Source organism: Xyrauchen texanus, chromosome 12 (assembly GCF_025860055.1).
Source record: "Xyrauchen texanus isolate HMW12.3.18 chromosome 12, RBS_HiC_50CHRs, whole genome shotgun sequence".
Classification (NCBI taxonomy): domain Eukaryota; kingdom Metazoa; phylum Chordata; class Actinopteri; order Cypriniformes; family Catostomidae; genus Xyrauchen; species Xyrauchen texanus.
The window spans coordinates 13,160,970-13,184,625 of NC_068287.1; the positions used below are offsets into that span (position 1 = coordinate 13,160,970).

The 23,656-nt window shown below is 37.4% G+C and overlaps 2 protein-coding genes across 2 annotated transcripts; one reads left to right on the forward strand and one right to left on the reverse strand.

The window, feature by feature from the left end:
* Positions 1 to 245: 245 nt before the first annotated feature.
* LOC127653299 (coiled-coil-helix-coiled-coil-helix domain-containing protein 5) lies at positions 246 to 3,204 on the reverse strand. Its single transcript, XM_052139944.1, has 4 exons — positions 3,128 to 3,204; positions 2,687 to 2,827; positions 2,390 to 2,538; positions 246 to 2,258 (listed from the first exon to the last, which is right to left on the reverse strand). Coding segments are annotated over exons 1-4 (318 nt in total). The 5' UTR covers positions 3,130 to 3,204; the 3' UTR covers positions 246 to 2,232.
* Positions 3,205 to 3,549: 345 nt separating this feature from the next.
* On the forward strand, positions 3,550 to 23,542 carry LOC127653024 (endoplasmic reticulum transmembrane helix translocase-like). Its single transcript, XM_052139508.1, has 25 exons — positions 3,550 to 3,962; positions 4,048 to 4,137; positions 5,456 to 5,719; positions 5,804 to 5,959; positions 6,271 to 6,340; positions 6,435 to 6,541; positions 6,616 to 6,745; positions 9,133 to 9,188; positions 9,267 to 9,393; positions 11,236 to 11,373; positions 11,467 to 11,587; positions 13,506 to 13,663; positions 13,805 to 13,980; positions 14,108 to 14,218; positions 14,295 to 14,420; positions 15,749 to 15,857; positions 15,950 to 16,143; positions 16,266 to 16,362; positions 16,528 to 16,715; positions 18,067 to 18,181; positions 18,266 to 18,462; positions 18,552 to 18,694; positions 20,012 to 20,123; positions 20,823 to 20,966; positions 21,563 to 23,542. Exons 1-25 carry the CDS (start codon positions 3,648 to 3,650, stop codon positions 21,671 to 21,673), a joined length of 3,555 nt encoding a protein of 1,184 aa, XP_051995468.1. The 5' UTR covers positions 3,550 to 3,647; the 3' UTR covers positions 21,674 to 23,542.
* The last annotated feature ends 114 nt before the right edge of the window (positions 23,543 to 23,656 follow it).

The following is a 23,656-nucleotide window of genomic DNA, read 5'->3' on the forward strand; positions in this document are numbered from 1 at the left end:
CAAACCCTGTGTCCACCCACTCATTTAACCAGCGGTCAAAGAAATTCTCATTTAATGCCTCCCTCTTTTGTTCCTGGACGCAGGGAGCCGGTGCACATGTGAGGGGGAGATATTACATGCCTGCATTCTTTGGTTTAAACTTTAATATTATACAGTGACACCAGGTCAAAAACACTCAGTACTCCAACACTGTGTAAGATATGTGTTCTTTAGACTAGCTTAAAAATTGTCTTTATTATAGTGATATTTTATAATTAATAGGAAGAGTTCAAAGATGATACATTTTAAAAACTTTATAAATTACCTAATAACCACTTGAGAAACAGCATAAACATGTTCTGTTCATTTCAATCACATTTGACATTTCATGACATTTTTCTCATTGTTCTATAAACAAATGAATCGTCATTGTGATTGGATCAGTCAGTGAACCCACTTAAACCATTTTCATCAAAAAATCTTTAGCCTTTAGCCCCTGAAACACAGGGGGAATTTTTACCCCAAATACAATCTGAAAATGATAAGTATTTTGTCTCAAAATAAATTTTATAAATTCAGAAATTCTCATTTGCTATTTAACATCTTAAAAAATTATTAAATATTAGATCAAATTAACTCAAAATCAAACTTTACACATTACACGCAATTGTCTCATGGACCACAAATAGTTTACAGTGTATATTGACAAACAGGTGTTAAGAAAAGAACTAATAAGGCAGAAAAAACATATTTTGTGGTGACGTAATAAAGCAGAAAATATTAAGTACTTTCTACACTGAATTCTACAACGAATAAGTTAAAGTGTGAACTTGAAAATAGTAAGTAAATTCTACATTTGAACTAAATTCAACATGTAATAATGAATGCTCTAGCTTATAAGTAACTATTATTTATGATTGTTTGTTATCCTTACAATCCATTATCATGCATTAATCCTAAAGTAGAAAACCTTGTCATATTTATTTGCTAATTTGAGTAAACTGCACAAGTAAATAAAATAAGTACATTTTACTTAACTTCTCGAAGCATGCGCTGGACTTGAATAATTAAGCTTGCATAGTTTCACTGTTTACAAGTTAATTTATACCAATTTTATTGTTGATTTTGTTTTTCCGATTAGCAACTTGTTTTGTGAAGTCTGAAGTTCATTTTCTACTCAAAATTACCTGTTCATGGACAAATAAAAATATCTGTTGATTGTTTACCATCATCGTTTTTTTGTCCACCAATGGACCTACAGAACTGAAATATTATTCCAAAAAAAAGATGTATATGACTTTCATTCTTCAGCAGAACATAAAAAAAAGATTTTTTGGAATAATATTTCAGTTCTGTAGGTCCATACAATGCAAGTGAACGATGACCAGAACTTTGAAGTTCCAAAAGCACATAAAGGCAGCATAAAACCACTCCAGTGGTTTAATCTATATCTTCAGAAGTGATGATAGGAGTGGGTGAGAAACAGACCAACATTTATTTATTTTTACTATAAATTCTCATCCCTGCCCAGTAGGTGTGCGATATGCACAAATAATTTGAAAAAGAAGAATAATGTGAAAGTGGAGAATTTATAGTAAAAAAGGACTTGAATAATGATCTGTTTCTCATCCACACCTATCATGTCACTTCTGAAGACATGGATTAAACCACTGGAGTCTCATGCATTACATTTACGCTGCCTTTATATGCTTTTTGACATTCAAATTCCTGGTCATCATTCACTTTCACTGTATGGACCTACAGAGCTGAAATATTCTTCTAAAAATCTTTGTTTATGTTCAGCTGAAGAAAGAAAGACATTCACATCTGGGATGATGTGAGGGTGAGTAATTGATGAGTTAATTTTTGGGTGAACTATCTCTAAGGATTCAACCCTTAAAAGATATAAAATTCTACTCTATGGTAACATGTTGCTGTAATACAACATAATGTTCAAAAGGGCAGGTGGAGCTATAGAAATAAAATAGAAATGAGCATATTTTATTTCATATCATTGTAACTTTTTAAAAATGATTTATCACATAAACAGACTGAAATCCTGACAAAAGAACAATAAATTACAACAAGTTTGAAAAAGTGAGCAAAACGTGAGGTCTGTTTGTCCCGGTTTCTTGGTGTTGCAATTCTTCAAAAATAATAAACATTTCCATAACCCATTTCCTTCCAGCACTGAAGTATAAAAACATCTGTGATGTCTCTTCATTAGACAGAACAGTGACAAATGGCAGGCATCTACGTGGGTTGAGGTGCAGTATTTGCTGTTTGGGGAAAAAAAAGTGTTTATATTTTTTTGGCTTTCATGCTTGGACTCAGTCATAAATTCATATATGTATTTCAGGTAATATTTTCAACATTCATTATCCTTTTAAGTATAATTATAGAAACACACTGTCTGAAAGGTCCACGGTCTCAGCACAGGCCAGGAAACGGGCGACATGAGGTTGGCATGTTTCAACAGAGCTCTGGTTCTCTCGTAGACACCGTTCAAACACTGAAAACTCACCAGCACAGTCTGTTTGGATCTTTCTTATCACTGGACTGCATCAAGATTAAAAACAAATCACAATGAATGAAATATTTTAAAATAACTCACAAAAATACAACTGTGGAGGTGAGCGGTTTAAACTCAACAGTCTTAGACCTGCATAACAATATTTCCATTGATAAAAAAAATGTGAACACATACTGTGATGAAGTGCACTGTGCCACCTTCAGTTTTAGGTCTTGACACTTCTGTTGCCATGATGTTGGATTGGATGCAACACAGGCACCATATTCTTCCAGCTCCTTCTGGCAGTATTTGGTTGTAATGTCCATTGCCGCCTGCCTATTTTGCACATTTGTATTATATCAAATATGTAAATGACGTTTACGCTTACATTATAAATACTGTTTGAGCATGTAAGTTTTGGGAGAAACACTAGCATGAGGGAAAAGCTTTGCTGTAACACGGTTTTATTGCAATTTAATTGCAAAATACACTTTCTGGTATCAGAAATTTTTGCTAATGAAGCAAGTTGCCATCAGGCCTTAATTTAATTGCTATCCATGTGTTACAGCACGAGAAAGACAAAAATACAACATTACAATCAAGTATAACGAGCAGCTGTAAAGCACCAATACTTACATGTTAAACACCTTTGATTCATGCGAAGGTTATTTGGACATTATGTTGCACATGTGCGAAGAGAGCGTCCGCACTCCCGCTGGAGGCATTCGATTGGACAGCGTTTTCACTAACTCTGATCATATTGGTCAATTTAGGGTTAGCGTTAAAATAGGAGGGGCTTCGAACAGGGGCTTCTCTTATTTATTTATTTGCCTTAAATAATATGATATACTCTGAAATAAATAAAGTAATGCTTTGTTATAACTATATGATATTAAAGTTAAAGACGAAAATTTTTACGAGCAATTATTTTAGTGTTGGAAAAAAATTACTGTTTATACGGAAAGCAAGGACATGCACCGGATATTGCGTCACCACTGTACGTGCTTGCGTATGCGGAACCTGAGTGCCTGCAATTTTTGAGAAACCTGTACAGTGGGTAGACACCAGGGCGGTGCGAAGCTGCCTTTTTTACCGTTGCGTCTGCACGGAGGAGGTGGAGAGTAGGAGGGTCGACGGAGGAAGGCACACCAGAAGGATGGATGAAGCTAAAACAGGGGGAAATATGGTTGCAGGCTGCACAATTGGGCCGGGGGGAGCTCGAGCGCACAGCGATGAGCTCGTGAGATCAGTGTCGCTCCACTGCCGCAGGCCACGCGCACTGCACGGTACAGTGTTCCCGTTCCTACTCCTCTACCCGTGCTGTTTGTATATGTGGTTTGGAGTTTACGATGGTGCCGAGTGCGTTGAGGCCGGCCTGCTTGCGCTCGCCGCTATCGGGATCGCGCACGTCCTCACAATGCTCTCTGGCTACTGGTCCGTGCACGCGCACTGCTGGCTCACCTGTTTTAAGGTAATAAATAACAAGTCAGACATATGGCTGTGACAGCCAAGATACTAAGCAAAATGTACTGAAATTTATGCAATATTTTAAACAGGAGTCCGATCCAGACAAGGCCACCTTTGCAAAAGTCATTCCGATGCCTAACAATGGCTCAGCTGAATTAGTGCCTCTTCTGAGGGATAAGGTGAGATATGTAATTATTCCAGAAATTCTAGTTAAAGTACTGGATTTAGCAATAGTAGATTAACCAGTATTCAGATGTCTGTTTCTATTTATATGCTTTTTTCAATGTGATATGATGCATTGCATCTACACAGATGTTGTTATACACAATTTCCACAGTCATGGGAAACCTGTAAATATCAGGGATTTTTTTAAATGGTTATTTTCAGGCCTGAGAAAGTCAATGAAATAAAGTAATTATAAAAAACTGTTATGCCTAATTAATATATATTTTTCTACATTCGCATTTCACCTTAACATTTATTTTAAAAAAAATCACAAGCACTCACCTCCCACAAAATAATACAGATGCACCAAAATGCTAAAATGCTCTTTAATGAAGAGCTGCAGGAGCACATTGTAATTAAGCTCAGCTCTAAAAGATTTAAAGGGATAGTTCACCCATAAATGAAAATTCTCGCATCATTTACACACCCTCATACCATCCCAGATGTGTATGCCTTTCTTCTGAACATAAACAAAAATTTCAGCTCTGTAGATCCATACAATGCAAGATGAATGATGAACTTTGAAGCTCCAAGAAGTGCATAAAAGCAGCATGAAAATAATTAATATGACTCGAGTGGTTTAATCCATGTCTTCTGAAGCAAACCAACCAATTTTGGGTGAGAACAGACCAAAATATAACACTTTTACTATAAATCTTGATATTGCAGGCTATAATTTCAAGCATGATTACACTGCCTAGTTCTTGACACACACGCAAAGCGCTAGATGGCACTAAGAACTGTAATCGAGCTTGAAATCATGATCACCAAGGAGACTGCTGATGTCAAGACTTATAGTGAAAATGGAGTTACATTTTGATCTGTTGCTTCTGAAGATATGGATTTAATCAATGGAATCGTATGCATTGCTTATATGCTGCCTTTATGTGCTTTTTGGAGCTTCAAAGTTCCAGCCACCATTCACTTGCATTGTATGGAGCTACAGAGCTGAAATATTCTTCTAAAAATCCTTGTTGTTTTCAGCTGAAGAAAGACAGAAAGTCATGCAAATCTGGGATGGTATGAGGGATGGATTATGACTGGCAAAGGCCCTGGAGCCAATTATCTCCAAGGGCCCCCCTCCACCCAAAAGTTGTTGAGCGGGGTGGGGTAGGGTGATCGTTGTTGATGTTTAATCGGCTAGAAATAAAAATCGTTTTCCAAACCTCATTAACAACTGATGAAAATCATTGGTTAAAGGCACAAGCACCCTGATTGTAGGTTATGACAGATGAAGGATATATTTTCCAAAAGTCTCATATTTCTGTGCAGGATGAGGGTGGAGAGGAAATTCTGTCCTTTGAATTCCAGAAGATCCGGTATGTATATGACAGCAAAGAGAAGAAGTGCTTTTTGCAAGTGGCATTTCCAATCAACTATCCCATGAGTTATTTCCAAAACTGGAAAGGCTATCAGGAGGAGGCTCAACTACATGCTGCAGAGAAATGTTACGGCAGCAATCGTGCAGAGATGGTGGTGCCAGATTTCCTGGAGCTCTTCAAGGAGAGAGCCACAGCCCCCTTCTTCGTCTTCCAGGTACGAGTGTGGAGGATGCACTTTAACTTTATTTTATTTATGGTGCTCATGTTTGTGTTGGTTGTAAGTGTTGTTCTTCTGCAGGTGTTTTGTGTGGGTCTGTGGTGTTTGGACGAATACTGGTACTACAGTGTCTTCACACTCTTCATGCTTGTGGCATTTGAAGCATCTCTGGTGCAACAGCAGATGAGAAACATGTCAGAGATCCGCAGGATGGGAAACAAACCATTTATGATCCAGGTAACTTAACTACACATTGTCTGAACAGGCAGAAAATGAATGGTTAAGTCTTGTGAACTTCAAGTGCTAAACATAACACAGTAACAGTTCTCAGTTAATTTCGAGCTGAACATGACGAAAGAAATGATTTGTGCTTCAGTGAGTAAGTGTAAACTTCTTAAAGAGCCATAAAAAAAATTTCATTAAAATAATTTGGTTGGAATGGAAAAAATAAATAAAACGGTTCTCAATTCAGAACCTTAATGTTTTTTAAGAGAAGGCATGTGCAGAATGGTCATGAGGAATGTTTAAGATTTTTCGTTTTGTAACAGGTCTACAGAAACCGAAAATGGAGGCCTATCTGTAGTGATGAATTAGTGCCTGGAGACATTGTCTCAGTCGGTGAGCTAAAATGGCAAATCTCTTCTGTTTGAAAAGCTTATCATCTACCATTAACTAGCATGGATTCAAGCACTTATTTCTAATATCTTCACAGGGCGTTCTCCTCAGGATAACCTGGTTCCTTGTGATGTTCTTCTACTGCGAGGGCGGTGTATAGTGGATGAGGCCATGCTAACAGGAGAGTCTGTGCCTCAGATGAAGGTGGGTCTGCATACCCTCTCCACAGAGACTGGACATCTGCTGTTGACACTGTGATTGACATGTCATGTCTGCAGGAACCTGTGGAAGACCTGGACCCTGAGAGAACTCTGGACCTGCATGCCGACTCCCGTCTGCACATCATCTCAGGTGGCACCAAAGTGGTTCAGCACAGCCCACCTCTCAGAGCAAGTTCTGGACTGAAACGTTAGTACTTACAGCAAATATATAAATAGTTTAAATGCAGTTGATGAACCTAAAATAATGCATGATGGTAAAATAAATATTATTAATCACTCATGTCCTTTTTTGATTGCTGTAAATGGAGCCGCTTAAGCGTTCACATTTTAATGAGTCTTTTGTAATTTAGTTTCTTTTCACAGCTTTCAGATAAACTTGTGTAACGTTTAATGTTGATTGTATTGTTGTAAAAAATGGGGCTGGGTATTTATACAGATTTCCCAATATGTTTCTGATTCACAAGCTGTAGATTTGGTGTAGATTTAAAATGGGTATATTTCAGTTATAATGTCCCTTTTGCTTACATATTAAATCAACTCTTTCTCAGCTAATGCTGTTAATTAAACCAGGGACCTTCTAACTAGGTACATTACGAAGTATATTACAAATACATTATACACTGATGAGCCAAAACATTACGACCACTGGCCTAATATGCTGTTGGTCCACCACGTGCCATCAAAACAGTGCCGATCCACAGAGGCATGGACCCTACAAGACCCCTGATGGTGTCCTGTGGTATCTGGCAACAAGACATTAGCAGTAGATCCTTCAAGTCCTGTATGTTGTGAGGTGGAGATGCTGTGGATCGAACTTGTTGGTTCTGCACATCCCACAGCTGCTCAATCGGATTGAGGCCAGGGCAACACCTTGAACTCTTCATCATGTTTCTCAAACCATTCCCGAAGAATGTGCTCAGTGTGGCTGGGTGCATTATCCTGCTGAAAGAGGCCACTGCCATCAGGGAATATCATTGCCATGAAGGGGTGTACCTGGTCTGCAACTATGTTAAGGTAGGTGGCATGTGTCAAATTGATGTCCACATGAATGGCCGGACCCAGGGTTTCCCAGCAGAACATTGCCCTAAGCATCACACTACCTCCATCGGCTTGTCATCTTCCATAGTGCATCCTGGTGCCATCACTTCTCCTGGTAAACGGCACACACGTACATGGCCGTCCACGTAATGTAAAAGAAAATGACTCATCTGATCAGATGACCTTCCACTGCTCCAAGGTCCAGTTCCAACACTCACGTGCCCATTGTAGGTGCTTTCGATGGTGGACGGGAGTCATCATGGGCACTCTGACTGGTCTACAGCTACACAGCCCCAAACGTAGCAGGGTGTGATGCACTTTGTGTTGTGACACATTCCTCCTGTAATCATCATTAAAATATTCTGTGACTTGTGTCACGGTAGACCTTCTGTCGGTTCGGACTAGACGGTATAGCCTTCGTTGCCCTTGGACATCGATGAGCCTTGGGCACCCAACACCATGTGGCCGGTTTGTGGTTTGTCCCTCCTTGGACCATTGTCGATAGATACTCACCACTGCTGACTAGGAGCACCCCAAAGGCCTTGCGTTTCAGAAATGGACGCAATCTTCCCATAACAATTTGGCCCTTGTCAAAGTCGCATTCAACACGTTGACTACGAGAACTGATTGTTTGCTTACCATGTTTTGGCTCATCAGTGTATATTACATATACAAATGGTTGTTCACAAATGTGAGTGATATTCCCCTCATTGTAGTAGAGGGTTGCACATATAGTAAAAGATCGAACTTGGGACTTAAGAATTGATATCGAGATATTTCAAATGAAGATTGCAAAGCAACGGAAAATCAAGGGATTGTGAGAAATATGATGATATCAACCTCTGCAAGAGAGCATGTTTTTGCTAACCTTGAGGGACAACTTTGGGAAACCCATTTCAACATACTTTGATTTGGGACACCCTAATTCTAATCTCAGGTACGGTTTAGGGTGGATAAGATGCGGATTGGGACACAGGGAGTATTTTGTTGTCTGTGAAGCTGCGTTGCCTCTTCAGCTGGAGATTCGCTTACTGCCCCTTGCTGAAAACAAGTGGTACATCAAGTTGTCGCTTGAATTGCTCAGATGAAAGGAATATTACCTATTACAGTCCAGGGACCTCATTAATTGTGTAAATTTTTTAAATATAATTAATTAACTTATTTACGTGTTAAATCAAATATTATATTGTAGTGTTTTAGTGGCAATAAGGAAATAGACAATTGCATTGAACCTTTTATTTAGGGATACGCAACATACAATGAACATGCTACAAGGCCTTTTTAAAGATGGCCTACTTCCTGTTCCCATCACTTCCTATGTCAACAGGCTGACCAGTAGTGGTTGGAAGATAATATTACAACAAATTACCCTGTTATTCTACAATATATAAGCCCTGAATGTATTGTATAATATAAATTAAAAAACAGTGTGTCATTGTCTGTGTAATAAATTTTTTTAGTAATAAATATTTTAATAGGACACATTTCGTTAAATATTTATGAAATATTTTGTTTTATTTTCTTTTGCCTTCACAGCTGTAGACAACGGCTGTGTTGCTTATGTTTTACGGACGGGATTCTACACTTCTCAGGTGAGGTGTTCGGTCTAGTAATTTGATTGGAACGTGTCCTGTAATGTAAACATTTCTAATTTGTTGTATCCTGTTTAGGGCAAATTATTGAGAACAATTTTGTTTGGAGTGAAGCGGGTGACAGCCAACAACTTGGAAACATTCATCTTTATCCTCTTCCTATTGGTGTTTGCCATTGCTGCAGCTGTGTATGTTTGGGTCGAAGGTGAGTAGCCTTTATTTACTGAGAATATGTGAAGGACAACTGTTAAAAGTACTTCTGTATCAACAACATATAACATCAGTCATCCACAAATTTGTTTTTGTTTTAAATCTATGCAACTATGAATGCCTTAACTAGGCTACATGAATTTACATGATCAAGCATTGTATTGATACACTCAAAATTCAAACAATTTGACCCAGTTTACCTTTCTAAGCACAAGTAATTCCAGGCAGTTTGCATGACATATCATTACATTACATCTTACATGCCAAGAGGAACATACAGTTAATATCATTTGAACAAATTTTTTTTTTTTAACCACTCCACAGATTTAATATTAGCAAACTATAGTTTTGGAAAGTCGTTTAGGACATCTACGTTGTGCTTGGCACGAGTAATTTTTCAAACAATTGTTTACAGACACTTTTAATTGACTATATCACAATTCCAGTGGGTCAGAAGTTTACATACACTAAGTTAGCTGTGCCTTTAAGCAGCTTGGAAAATTCCAGAAAATGATGTCAAGCCTTTAGACAATTAGCTTCTGATAGGAGGTGTACTGAATTGGAGTTGTACCTGTGGATATATTTTAAGGCCTACCTTCAAACTCAGTGCCTCTTTGCTTTACATCATGGGAAAATCAGCCAAGACCTCCACAAGTCTGGTTCATCCTTGGTAGCAATTTCCAAACGCCTGAAGGTACCATGTTCATGTGTACAAACAATAGTATGCAAGTATAAACACCATGGGACTACGCAGCCATCATACCGCTCAGGAAGGAGACGCATTCTGTCTCCTAGAGATGAGCATAGTTTGGTGCGAAAAGTGCAAATCATTCCCAGAGCAACAGCAAAGGACCTTGTAAAGATGCTGGAGGGAACAGGCAGACAAGTATCTATATCCACAGTAAATCGACATAACCTGAAAGGCTGCTCAGCTAGCAAGAATCCACTGCTACAAAACCACCATTAAAAAAAAAGCCAGACTACTGTTTTGAAGTGCACATGGGGACAAAGATCTTACTTTTTGGAGAAATGTCCTCTGGTCTAATTAAACAAAAATGTAATTGTTTGTCCATAATGACCATCATAATGTGTGGGGGAATAAGCCGAAGAACCCCATCCCAAATGTGAAGCATGGGAGTGGCAGCATCATGTTGTGGGGTGCTTAGCTGCAGGAGGGACTGGTGCATTTCTCAAAATAGATGGCATTATGAGTATGGAAAATAATGTGGATATATTGAAGCAACATCTCAAGACATCAGCCAGGAAGTTAAAGCTCGTTGCAAATGGGTGTTGCAAATGGGTCTTCCAAATGGACAATGACCCCAAGCATACCTCCAAAGTTGTGGCAAAATGGCTTAAGGACAACAAAGTCATGGTAATAGAGTGGCCATCACAAAGCTCTGACCTCAATCCTATAGATCATTTATGGGCAGAACTGAAAAAGTGTGTGTGGAGGAATGGGCCAAAATTCCAGCAATTTATTGAGAGAAGCTTGTGGAAGGCTCCCCATAACTTTTGACCAAAGTTAAACAATTTAAAGGCAATGCTACCATATACTAACAAAGTATATGTAAACTTCTGACCCACTGGGAATGTGATGAAATAAATAAAAGCTTAAATAAATCATTCTCTACTATTATTCTGACATTCCACATTCTTAAGATAAAGTAGTGATCCTAACTGACCTAAGACAGGGAATGTTTTCTATGATTAAATGTCAGGAATTGTGAAAAACTGAGTATAAATGTATTTGGCTAAAGTGTATGTAAACTTCTGACTTCAACTCTAAGTGTATGTTTTTTTTAGCTGTCTGTATATAGCTCTGTCTTTTTTCCAGGGATGAAGGACCCGAGCAGAAACAAATACAAGCTGTTTCTGGAGTGTACTCTGATCCTCACATCAGTAGTGCCACCCGAGTTACCCATAGAGCTATCACTGGCTGTTAACACATCGCTTATTGCTCTGGCCAAACTCTGTGAGTGACTGCTGGATGCAACACATTTAGATTATCATGATTTAATCACATTGCTTTCTTTAGACTTACATTTTATGTAATATTCCTCCACAGATGTGTTTTGCACAGAACCTTTCAGGATCCCCTTCGCTGGAAAGGTAGAGATTTGCTGCTTTGACAAGACTGGCACCCTGACAAGTGACAGCTTAGTAGTTCGTGGTGTAGCAGGACTCAGGTAAAACCCTGTATACTTTGCCATGGTAAAGTGCAAAAAAGAAAAAGCCATTTTGAGAAAAATTGTATGGTGCTTCACCTTCAGTGTTTTTTGTAATACAATTTGTATTGCAGATTTCAGATACACTTGATGAAACAAAACACAATATTGTTAAATGGGGATTGATTAAAAGACATACACGTTTTCGCTGTCATGAAAATCCTGGAAATATCAGTTTTAATATTGTTTTTGTGATGTCAGTTTTGTATGCACATTGTAATTTTGAACCTATTTGGAGTTGCACCAGTTCACAAATCGTTCTAAATGTTTCAGTAGCAAATCTGTCTGAATTTGAATCATTCTTAAAAATACATATTCAAGAATCGTACACAAGTGGGAAGGTCATATCAAAAACAGTAGGAACCCTGCATACTGTAGCACCACACATCCCTGCAATATTACCAACCAAAATCTAATGTAACGTGAAACATGAGGACTTTGACCTGATAGACTTTTCTAGGAATGCACCAATGTATCGGACACCGATATTTATCGGCCAAATATTGACCAAATTAAAACAATCGAAAATATGAATATCCGAAGGTTCATTTATAATTTATTATCAACAAAATTTGTAAAAATGAATAAATAATGAGAGCAACAGAATGTAGAAGGTTTGGCACGCCAAAGAACAGTTACAGTTTAATTTTAATCATTCTTATTCTCACATTTATGAGGAAAATCCATTGTTACAGATGTGACCGTTGTGAAAGGGGCGCTTACATATATGTGATGAGGTAAAACCATCCAAAATCAGCAATTTTTTTACTTCTGAGTCATTAGATAAGGTATCCATTAAGGCTACACAGTTGATTAAGATTGAAATCACAATATCGTCTTATGCGATTACTTTACCATGAAAGCTTAAAAACTGACTATTCAGCGATTCATTCAGTGCTTCAGTAAGCATGTGGCGCCCTCTAGCGGTCTTGAGGGCATTTTCGATTATCCATCACACCACTATAGAACTTAAATTTCATTTTGTTCCTTTTAGTAACTTTTTATTTTTCCATGATGTGGTTGACATTTCTGTGGAATTGCCCAACGTATGCATAATATGAATTTGATATTCTTTTAAATGTTTGTTCTATTGTATACAGTGCAAACATGTAATATGAGTTTTGTTGTAGAATTGCAAAAATAGAAGTGCAAAATCTTTTATCATTTCAATCATCATGCTTTTATATTTAGTTAAATTTCAATATTATTATTAATCTTGTATTCATCTTTCATTGTGGCACTTTTTAAAAATTTGGCTTGTCATGCGTTTAACAGATCCAAACCATGTTCAGTAGAAATTATTTATTTTTAGAACATTAAAAAGCTTTCGTACCTCCTTTGTACATTTTTAAAACATAATTCTGAGCCAAATTGATTTGATGACGAAATAAGGTAAGTGGCAAAATATCGTTATCGGCCAATAGTTTTTTTTTTCTGACTATCAAAACCTGTAGTATCCAGGACGTGCTGAGCGACTCCAGCCCGGTCTCCTGAGAAACCAAATTTGCCCAGAGGGTAGAGTCACATGGGGTAACCTCCTCGTGGTCGCTATAATGTGGTTCTCTCTCTTGGCGGGGCATGTGGTGAGTTGTGCGTCTCCACGTTAACGCGCTCAACAAGCCACGTGATAAGATGTGTGGATTGATGTTCTCAGAAGCGGAGGCAACTGAGATACGTCCTCCCACCCGGATTGAGGCGAGTCACTACGCCACCATGAGGACTTGGAGCATATTGGAAATTGGGCATTCCAAATTGGAGAGAAAAGGGGAGAGAGAAAAAAATTAATCGGCACCGGCAAACAATTTTCATATCAGTGTATCCCTAGACTTTTCCCTTTCTAACCATATTCTCATTCACTCTTGTTGCACTAACCTCTTAGAGAGGGGAAAGAAGTGACTCCAGTTTCAGAGATCCCAGTGGAGACTCATCGGGTGGTGGCTACATGCCATTCGCTGGTCACACTGGATGATGGACTGCTAGTGGGTGACCCACTGGAGAAGGCCATGCTGACCGCAGCAGACTGGACACTCACTAAAGGTCTGGATTCATGTTAAACTGGTTTGTAAGCAAATGTTCTTTAGCTGTTTCATGTTGCAGAACATCAAACCACCCTGTCTTGTAGTGTATCTGTAGTAATCCTTGTACTTTCTTGCACATGTTCTCTGTCCCTTTGTTTAGATGAGAAGGTGTTTTCTCGCACCATAAAGACTCCAGGTCTGAAGATTCATCAGAGGTTTCATTTTGCTAGTGCTCTGAAGAGGATGTCAGTCCTGGCGTCATATGAGCGGATGGGCTCCACTGAGTTCAGCTTCATCTCCACTGTGAAAGGAGCTCCAGAGACACTGAGGGACATGGTGAGCATTTCATGTGTTAGACCTCTTTAGCTTTTACTCTGGCTCGCATCTGAAAGTTTGTCATTACAGATCAATGCTGGGGAGGTTTAGTGCAGTTCGTGTGCCTTTTAGCTTCTGTCTGTTTTAGTTCTCAGAGTGTCCAGCCAACTATGACGAGGTACACAGAGAGATGTCACGTGAGGGGGCGAGAGTTCTCGCACTGGGGTATAAAGAGATGGGCCACCTGAGCCATCAGCAGGTATTCACTATTGATCACTAAAAGCCAGATTTACAGGTGTTCTGTAGAGGGCTTAGATGACTCTTTCCGTGTGCAGGTTAGGGAGGTGAGTCGTGAGGTACTGGAGTGTAACCTGCACTTTGCAGGGTTTATGGTCGTCTTCTGCCCTCTGAAGAATGACAGCAAAGCTGTTATCAGAGAGATTCTAGAGGCCTCGCACCATGTAAGTACATGAACTGTAAATGGATGTTGTAATGTATATACACATAAAATCAAGTTAACATTCTTTTTTTCTTTTTTTTTTTACAATTGAATACTGATAGAAGCAATTAAGGCCAGGACAGATGGACTTTTCTTGATTTTGGAAGTAACACTGATTTCGATTTGTATTTATGCATTTCAGAGATGCTTTAATCTCAAGCTAATTACCATGAACTCAAGCTATACAGTCATTCAGAGATCATCACAAAAGGCCAACAGATTCAGAAAGAGTTACACACAGTGTCCAAAAACTGAACTATTTCAATGTTTGTTTAGTACATTTATTTTAATAAAGGTGCTATTTGAAAGGTTGAAAATTATAACAAAAAAGTCAAATTGTTAATCATTTATAATTATTTAGATTTCATATTTATTACAATTTATTTATATAAATGAATATCCTATCAATATTATTAATGAACATTGAGTGAGTATTATTTTAAATATAAAACATTCAAATAAATAATATAAATACTGTTATATACTCATAATACCCACATTTTCAAAAAACTAAAAGATTTGAAGCTCTTGTTTAATACATTTAATTTAATAAATGTGCTGTTTAAAGAATAAAAAAAACATGAATATGTCAACTGGTGAATCACTTATGATTATTTATATTATCGTTAATAATTATTTCTATAAATAAATATAATTAATAAACATTGAGTAAATATTATTATAAATATTAAATATAAATAAATTATATAAAATACTGTTATAAACTAATAACACATTGCCCAAAAATTTAAGCACTTTTTGATAAATGTAGTTTAATATAGGTGCTGTATAAAATGTAGAAAATTTATTAAAAAAACAATGTGTCTACTGGTGAATCATTTATAATTATTTAGTATTTATTATTAAATATGAATATACTACCAATAGTATGAATGCTTTTTGATGAACATTGTGTAAATATTATTTCAATTTTAAAAAATAAATAATAACAAAAAACTTATATACTAATGTAATATAAATGCACTCTAAATGAAATAATTCTATAAAAAAATAATATACTAATTTAATTATTATAAGTCATTTAAGATATTCTATTTAAAATGCTATGTGGAAAATGAAGAGTTTTAGAGGACTATGTGGGGTCTGAACAATACTTCCTTCAGATTCAAAATTCACAGATTTAAAGATACTCACCCCACCCAAATTAAAAATGAGATGTTTTACATTTAATGCATTCACATTTTCCAATTATTTCCTTCTCTTTAAAGTCCACTGCCTTGGATGTCATGTTTTCATGACCGAGATCTAACATCTGCCTACTCTTCATAGGTAGTAATGATTACAGGTGACAACCCTCTAACAGCCTGTCATGTAGCCAGAGAGCTGCATTTCATTCAGAAAGAGCACACACTCGTACTGCAGCCAGGCCCTAGTCAAGGTGTGTTACATCTCTAACAATGCCAAGTAAAGTACTCTGACGTCAATATCAGCAGTAACCCTCTTTAAATTGACTGTCCATTTCTTTTGCAGCTAAATGGAAGTGGGAATCCATAGATGGCAGTGTGTGCCTTCCTCTACCTCATTCCTCAGTGCCAGATTTGGTCAGTCAGTATGACCTTTGTGTCACAGGAGAGGGGCTGACCAAGTTGACACATGACCCGCGTTTACTCAATGCCCTGCTTCCTCACGTGCGAGTCTTCTCTCGTGTCAGCCCCAAACAGAAGGTGTTTTAATTTTTTGTCTTTGAGGAGCCTTTTACTAATAATTATACTTCTTGTCTTTGTATTAATCATATCATGTTTATCAACTAGGTGTAACAGGTGTACGTGTTTTCTTTTCTGTGCAGGAATTTGTCATAACCAGTCTAAAGGGACTGGGTTTTGTTACGCTGATGTGTGGAGATGGCACAAATGATGTTGGTGCACTAAAACATGCCCACATAGGTGCGACATGATGCATTACATATGATTAAACATCCCTGTGCTTTTAGTATGTTTGTGTTGATTCAGTACTATACACATGTAGATGGATTTCCAACATCAGTAGTTCTTATTCTAGTCCTGTAGAATGAATCTGGAGGTGATGTACTCGAATTCCATGTATTTCAGGGGTCGCTCTGTTGGCTAATTCCCCGGAGCGGATGCCAGAGAAAAAGAAGAAAATCAAAGAAAAGGAGTTCTCTGCTGGAGAGCCCAAACATGGACCTCCAGTCCCAAGTTCAGGGGTCAAACTCAGTTCCCGTGGTGCAAAACAGAAAATGATAGCCCACAGAGAGGAGCAACTAGCAGCACAAAAGGTGTTTTACAGAAGATCCCTTTCTAACACTGTTTAAATGCTTTAAATGTCCAGATATCCAAAATGGAGGCTGATCAGGACCCCAATACGAAATGGAAGGTTCTTTTATCTCTAGGATGATTTGATCCAATTCTGTTTCACAAGCTTTCGATTCTGATTTCAATATGATTTGGTTCTATTTTGATTCCTTTGGGAATTTCAATTATAATGTCCAAGAACTTCTCTCTCAGCTAATGCTGTACATTTTTACAGGGAACCTTCTGACTTCATGCATTACAAAAATATTAATTTGAAAAAGTAACAATAGTGCCAAAACTATGCAGGTCAGTTATAATAATCAACACACCCAACACTGAAATAAACTTTAAAGTAAAAGATCAAGTTTGGAACTTAAAAGGGATAGTTCAAATACAAAAATCATTTACTCACTCAGGTCATGCCAACTCCGATGTGTATGACTTTCTTGCTTCTGCAGAACACAAATTAAGATGTTTAGAAGAATATCTCAGCTCTGTAGGTCCTTACAATACAAGTGAATGACCAGAACTTTAAAGGACCAAAAAAGCACATAAAGGCAGCATAAAAGTAATCCATAAGACTCCAGTGGTTAAATCTCTATCTTCAGAAGTGACATGATAGCTGTGGGCGAGAAACAGATTCATATTTAAGTTATTTATTTATTTTTTTTATGCACAAAATATGCGAATCGCCAAAAGAAAAAGAAAGTGAAAGTGGAGATTTATAGCAAAAAAATGACTTAAATATTGATCTGTTTCTCACACCTATCATATCGCTTCTGAAGACATATATTTAACCACTGGAGTCACATGGATTATTTTATGCTGCATTTATGTGCTTTTTGGAGCTTCAAATTTCTGGCCACCATTCACTTGCATTGTATTGATCTACAGAGCTGAAATATTCTTCTAAAAATATTTGTTTTTGTTCAGCAGAAGAAAGTAAGTCAGACACATCTGGGATGGCATGAGGGTGAGTAAATAACGAAAGAATTTGTGTTTGGGTGAACTATCCACTAAAGAATGAATATCGAGATTGTTTAAATGAAGATTGTGATTAAATGGAACATTAATATTTAAACCCAGCCCTATTTATCACTCTAAAGGGCTTCATCTTGTGATGATGAGCAAATTACTACATGTGTTCCCACTTATTATACAGCTACTTGCCAAAGAGATGCATAAAAGACATGAAATAACGATTTGATTGTAAAGTTTAGTAATCATTGACTGAATAATGCCGCAATTGACTAATCAAAATAAAGAGAGCTGTTTAATAACTAAATATATAAGGCTGTGACTAATTCTCTTTTGTATAAATGTATTGTGTTGCAGGAGAGGATCAGTCAGGCATTGCGAGAGTTAGAGGAAGATCAGATTCAAGTAGTAAAACTGGGTGACGCCTCAATCGCTGCTCCATTTACCTCCAAACTGTCCTCCATTCAGTGCAGTAAGTAGAACTAATTGTATTTTTGCTTACTCTCCTATTTAAACCTACATTTTATTTGTCTAACTCTGTGATGTGTGTTTTCAGTCTGTCATGTGATAAAACAGGGGCGCTGCACTCTAGTGACCACCCTGCAGATGTTTAAGATCTTGGCATTGAACGCTCTGGTGCTGGCTTATAGTCAGTCTGTTCTCTACCTGGAAGGGGTAAAATTCAGTGACCTCCAGGCGACACTTCAGGGCCTACTGCTGGCCGGCTGCTTTCTCTTCATCTCAAGGTCAAAGGTGAGATGGGAGATGCTTTTATAATGCTGCTTTTGTCTGATAAACTACATTGCAATGAAAGTAAATTGTGTTTCTGTTTTCGTCTTCAGCCTCTCAAGACCTTGTCCAAAGAGCGGCCTTTACCTAACATCTTCAACCTGTACACTGTCCTGACAGTCCTGCTACAGTTTGCGGTCCACTTCTGCAGTCTGGTGTACCTGTACAAAGGGGCTCAGAGCAGAAGCCCACCCAGGTACTGGAAAATCCTCTTTATAGAAAATAGTGTCTTAATGCCCCTAGTGAGCAAGTCAAAGGCAACTGTGGAAATAGAATAGAGCAGGGTTTCACTGGGATCCTTGTCTGCTGAGTTGCGAGATCTTTTCTGTCATGAGTACAAATGACCAATTAGAAGTATAGAACTGTACATTTGCCATGTTTGGGGCAACAGTGACCTCTACTGTTGAATAATGTTAATAACCAGGTTTACGTAAACAACCGTAAGAGGCTGCATTTCTCTGACGTTAATTATTAGCTGTTCAATCACAATAATCAATGCTACGAATCGTCCTTTTTGGACAAGGTCTCTTTACGTATCGTTGCATGCATCTCCATTCAATCTCTGGACATAATAATTTCAGAGCGGCAGTCCCAAGTAGAGTTCCTACCTGTTCCTTAGAATACAGGATCGTCCCGTATTTAAAGATGAAATGATGTGTTCCATTTTGAATCAATAAGGGACGTGATTTGTCCCTTATTTAAGCTGGTCCGGTGGTGTCATAGCGAAATTGTTGAAGATCATTAATTTAACCTTGATAGTTGCTGAAAATTGTACCTATGGTGGGTAAGGGACCATCTGAATACTTCAGCCAGCAGCACCAAAGCTACAAATATTGGGCTATAGATATTAGGCTGCTATATTATAAGTATATAAACATAACTAGATTAAGTGCCAACCAGTGGTGGGTCATGGGTGATTGGCATTCAAAACAATGTGGGTTGCATTTGGCAAAAGGTTGGGAAACCCTGGAATAGAGTAGAAAACCAGGTCAGTGGAATTTATTGGTGAATTTCAAATTATAATTTTTTTACAATAATTTCCTCCACATCTTCAAAATCAATTATTTCTTTGTAATATGTAGAGCTCAACAGATATATCTGTTTTACCTATATATCGGCAAATATCAGCATAGATTTTTGCCGAAACCCGATAGTTAAAAGCGACTATTGGGATCGTTATATATCAGCACCAATAGATGCTTTTTCAAATGATTGCTATTGACAAAAATCTATGCTGATATTTGCTAATTGTTTTTTTTTATTATTATTCCTCTGTCGGCAGCCCTGGAGGGGTGGATGTAAATAAGATGAGAGATGAAAACATTACATTAGTGGTTAATTTTTGCTTAAGTTTAAATACTGTGGATCATGAGGATAAAGGTCATTTACGAAGAAAGTGTTTTGGTGTACCAAAAATGTGACATCACTGCTCTCATTTGAGTTTAATTTTCATAACATTTGCATTCCGACTTCATGTTTCACTTCTTTCTCTCTGTCTGTTTTTCCCCTGCAGGGCAGAGCAGTTTGTGGATCTGTACAAAGAGTTTGAGCCCAGTCTCATTAATAGTACTGTATACATCATGTCCATGGCCATGCAAATGGCTACATTTGCCATTAACTATAAGGTACTTTACTTTGTGAAATATAAAAACATACTGGATTGTTTAACCGCACTTTTAAAGCCTTAAACGTGTGTAACATGCATTTCACCTTCAAATTTCATTATTTAAATAAATAACTCACCCTCATGTCATTCCAAATCTGTAAGACTGAATTTCCTCCATGGGACACGTATAGATACATAAGCATAGAAACATATGAAACAATGACAAAGAAAGTGGGAAGGATGACTAAAGAGCACCATACAAGTTGCTCCCAATGGCAGGCTAGTGCCTTGCATTGGTGTGTGTGTGTGTGTGTGTGTGTGTGTGTGTGTGTGTGTGTGTGTGTGTGTGTGTGTGTGTGTGTGTGTGTGTGTGTGTGTGTGTGTGTGTGAATGGGTGAATGAGTCACAGTGTAAAGCGCTTTGAATACTGTTGAGGTTAAAAAGGCGCTATATAAGTGCAGATCATTTACAACTTTGGTGCTATATTCCAAGTCTACTGAAGTCATACGATAGCTTTGTGTGATGGACTGATCAAAATTTGTATTGTTATTCACTGAAAATCTTCCACTCTTTTGTGCTTTCACATATTTAAGTGTAGCACATCCTGAAAAATGCAAATCATTGTTGAAGTGAAACAAGAAAATACACTCAGTTTTGGGTGAACTATTCCTTCCATAAAGTCAAGTTGAAATAAACTAATTCAAAGCTTTTTCTTCAGGGTCACCCCTTCATGGAATCTCTCTGCGAGAATCGGCCCTTGCTTTGGAGCATCGCTTTATCAGGACTCGCAATAGTAGGACTGCTGACAGGATCATCGCCTGAATTCAATGAGCAGTTTGCCTTAGTGGATATTCCAACTGAGGTACTGAATTGTAATTCAATATCCCACACTTGGGTCAAATCCCAGTTTGTATACTGTACTTCTGTGTACTAATGATGAAGCATGTACTTTCAAGCAAACACTATATGATGGATAGTAAATTAACTTCTCCTGTTTTTTATATATATATATATATATATATATATATATATACAAATTAACTCAGCACAAAAAAATTATTCACAGTTATAAAAATTAGGACCTTTCTAATGACTCTGGAAAAAAGTGCTCTTCACAGACGAGTCACGGTTTTGTCTCACCAGGGGTGATGGTCAGACTTGCATTTATCATCGAATGCATGTTCTCTGGAGCGGGATCGATTAGTCCTTTTCTGTTAGTCACATTTCTGTGAAACTTTTGTTCAGTTTATGTCTTAGTTGTTGAATCTTTTTATGTTCATACAAATATTTACACGTGTTAAGTTTGCTGAAAATAAAAGCAGTTGAAAGTGAGAGGACGTTTATTTTTTTGCTGAGTTTATTTTTATTTTTTTATTAGCTTGCCTCTTAGCAGCCATTTTGTTTTTTTTGTTTTTTATTTGTATTTATATTAGATTTTTTTTCTCTTTCCCTTTACAGTTTAAGTTGATAATAGCACAGGTCCTAATCTTGGATTTTGTCGCCGCCCTGCTGGTGGATAGAGTTTTGCAGTTCCTGCTGGGCAAAGGAACCCTGAGGTTGCCTAAATGAACTGTTGTTGCCAACAGTCACCAAAGCAGCTGCTGCCCCTAGTGACCAGACTGTGAACGAGCGTTACAGGAATACGGTACCTGAGTGGTGGAGAACTCTGCGAGATGCAAAGGCAGGCGTGAAACTCAATACTGTTCACACCCCAGTGTTTACTTTTCCTCCCTGACTCTGTCTTTGCTCTTAATTTAACACTTTAGCTATAGTTACTTTCTACTGACATCTTTAACCACACTCTCTCTGCTCTGAAGGCCAAGAAAACTACAGTATTGTGTTGAAGGTGAGAGTGTGTTTTGGTGCAGTTGAAGCACACAGCTATGGCAGGGGCATTTTGTAAAATTTCAAAGCATTTGTTTTTTTGTTGATGTTTTCATCATTTTTGTATAAAGTCAGATCTCTGAAAGACTTATAAATGACCAAAATACAAAAACAGTTGCTGTTTTATTATTTATCTGCATAACTAACTCATTTTACACTACCAAAATAGTTACAAATAAGTACCATGGTATACATCAAAGTATCATGGCGGTAACATCACTGAACCATGGTACCCATTAAAATATAATGTAAGAGACAACACCGTAAAGAGCCATTCACTAAACTGTAAAGTGACTGACAGTTATGGGATAGTTCAATATTTAAGTCCTTTTTTACTATAAATTATCCTCCTGCCTAGTAGTTTGCAAAGAATGTGAAAAACAAAAGGTGGAGATTTATAGTAAAAAGGACTTTAATATTGATCTGTCTCACACCTAAACCTATCATATTGCTTCTGAAGACATGGATTTATGCACTGAATTCTTATGGATTACTTTTATGCTGACTGTGTTTTTGAGCTTCAACGTTCTGGTCCCCATTCACTTGTATTGCATGGATTTACAGAGCTGAAATATTCTTCTAAAAATCTTAATTTCTGTTCTGTAGAAGAAAGTCAGACACATGTGGGATGGAATGAGAGTGAATAAATGAAGAGTTTTTTTTTTTTTGGGTGAACTATCCAGCAGCATAGGCTACTTAAAAAACTAAACATGGCAGCTTCAAAATTCACATTTGGGATATGACCGTGTGTAGATTATGAAGTAGAAGAATACATAAAAATATCTTCAAGTAATGTTTACCACAGATCTTATTTTACTCATAAATCCAAAACTGCCATTATAAAAACCCATAGAAAAATCCTGAGGGAACCCAAGTCAAATTCTAATTGAATTACAACCTGACCAGCTGTATTGCAGTGTGAGCATGTGAAACGTTCATTGACAGGATCCTCGCACATCCTGGAAAACCTGGAATTTTGCAATGCCGTTTTCCAGTCATGGAAAATGAGAAAAATGTCTAAATGTCCTGGAAAATAATTTGGTATAATAAAATTGTTTGACTGTGTCGCTAACAAAGTTTTTGTTACACGTACAAAAACATGGTAGTGATTGGGACTTGGGATAGGTGTCAAATACACATTTGTATAATTTTGTCACTGTCGAAAACGACATCAACAGTTGGGACTAGCTGATGAATGATTGAATGCACAATTCATTAAATTAAAATTGCAATCTATCCTAGTGTGATTATTACATTGCAAAAGGCTGAGATTTAATTGGAAAAACTATTTAATCTGCATATGCTGTGCTCTTCAAAATGAAAGTGTGAAGCAGAACACTCTGAAGCATGCAGCGCATACAGACTATATATTTAGTTAATCAAATGACAGCTTTTTGGGGTTCAATAATAACACTGGGCCACAGAGCGAACTGCTTATCCTGAGGTGAGAAACTAGTCAAAAGCACACAGAAATGTCAAAATAAAAGCTTATCTAATACTACTGTTTAGTAATGTAATTAAATAACTATTTCTCACATTTGTGAGGTTCTGTAGTGCAGCATTTCATTTGACAAAAATATCTGTAGTGTTGTTTCGGATTGTGTTGTATGAATTTTGTATAAATGCATTTAATTTGAGAAACAATAATGCAGTGTTATGTTTAAAAAA

Bases quoted from the DNA above. Each gene is read 5' to 3' on its own strand.
- LOC127653299 (XM_052139944.1), bottom strand. The intron at 2,539-2,686 runs GTATGTGTTCAC...ATCTTGATGCAG, and splicing joins GCACAGTGCACTTCATCACA to TCCAGTGATAAGAAAGATCC. The intron at 2,259-2,389 runs GTGTGTTTCTAT...TTCCCCAAACAG, and splicing joins GACCGTGGACCTTTCAGACA to CAAATACTGCACCTCAACCC.
- LOC127653024 (XM_052139508.1), top strand. From the start codon at position 3,648: ATGGATGAAGCTAAAACAGGGGGAAATATGGTTGCAGGCTGCACAATT. The intron at 4,138-5,455 runs GTGAGATATGTA...ATTTCTGTGCAG, and splicing joins TGCCTCTTCTGAGGGATAAG to GATGAGGGTGGAGAGGAAAT. The intron at 18,463-18,551 runs GTGAGATGGGAG...TTTCGTCTTCAG, and splicing joins TCTTCATCTCAAGGTCAAAG to CCTCTCAAGACCTTGTCCAA.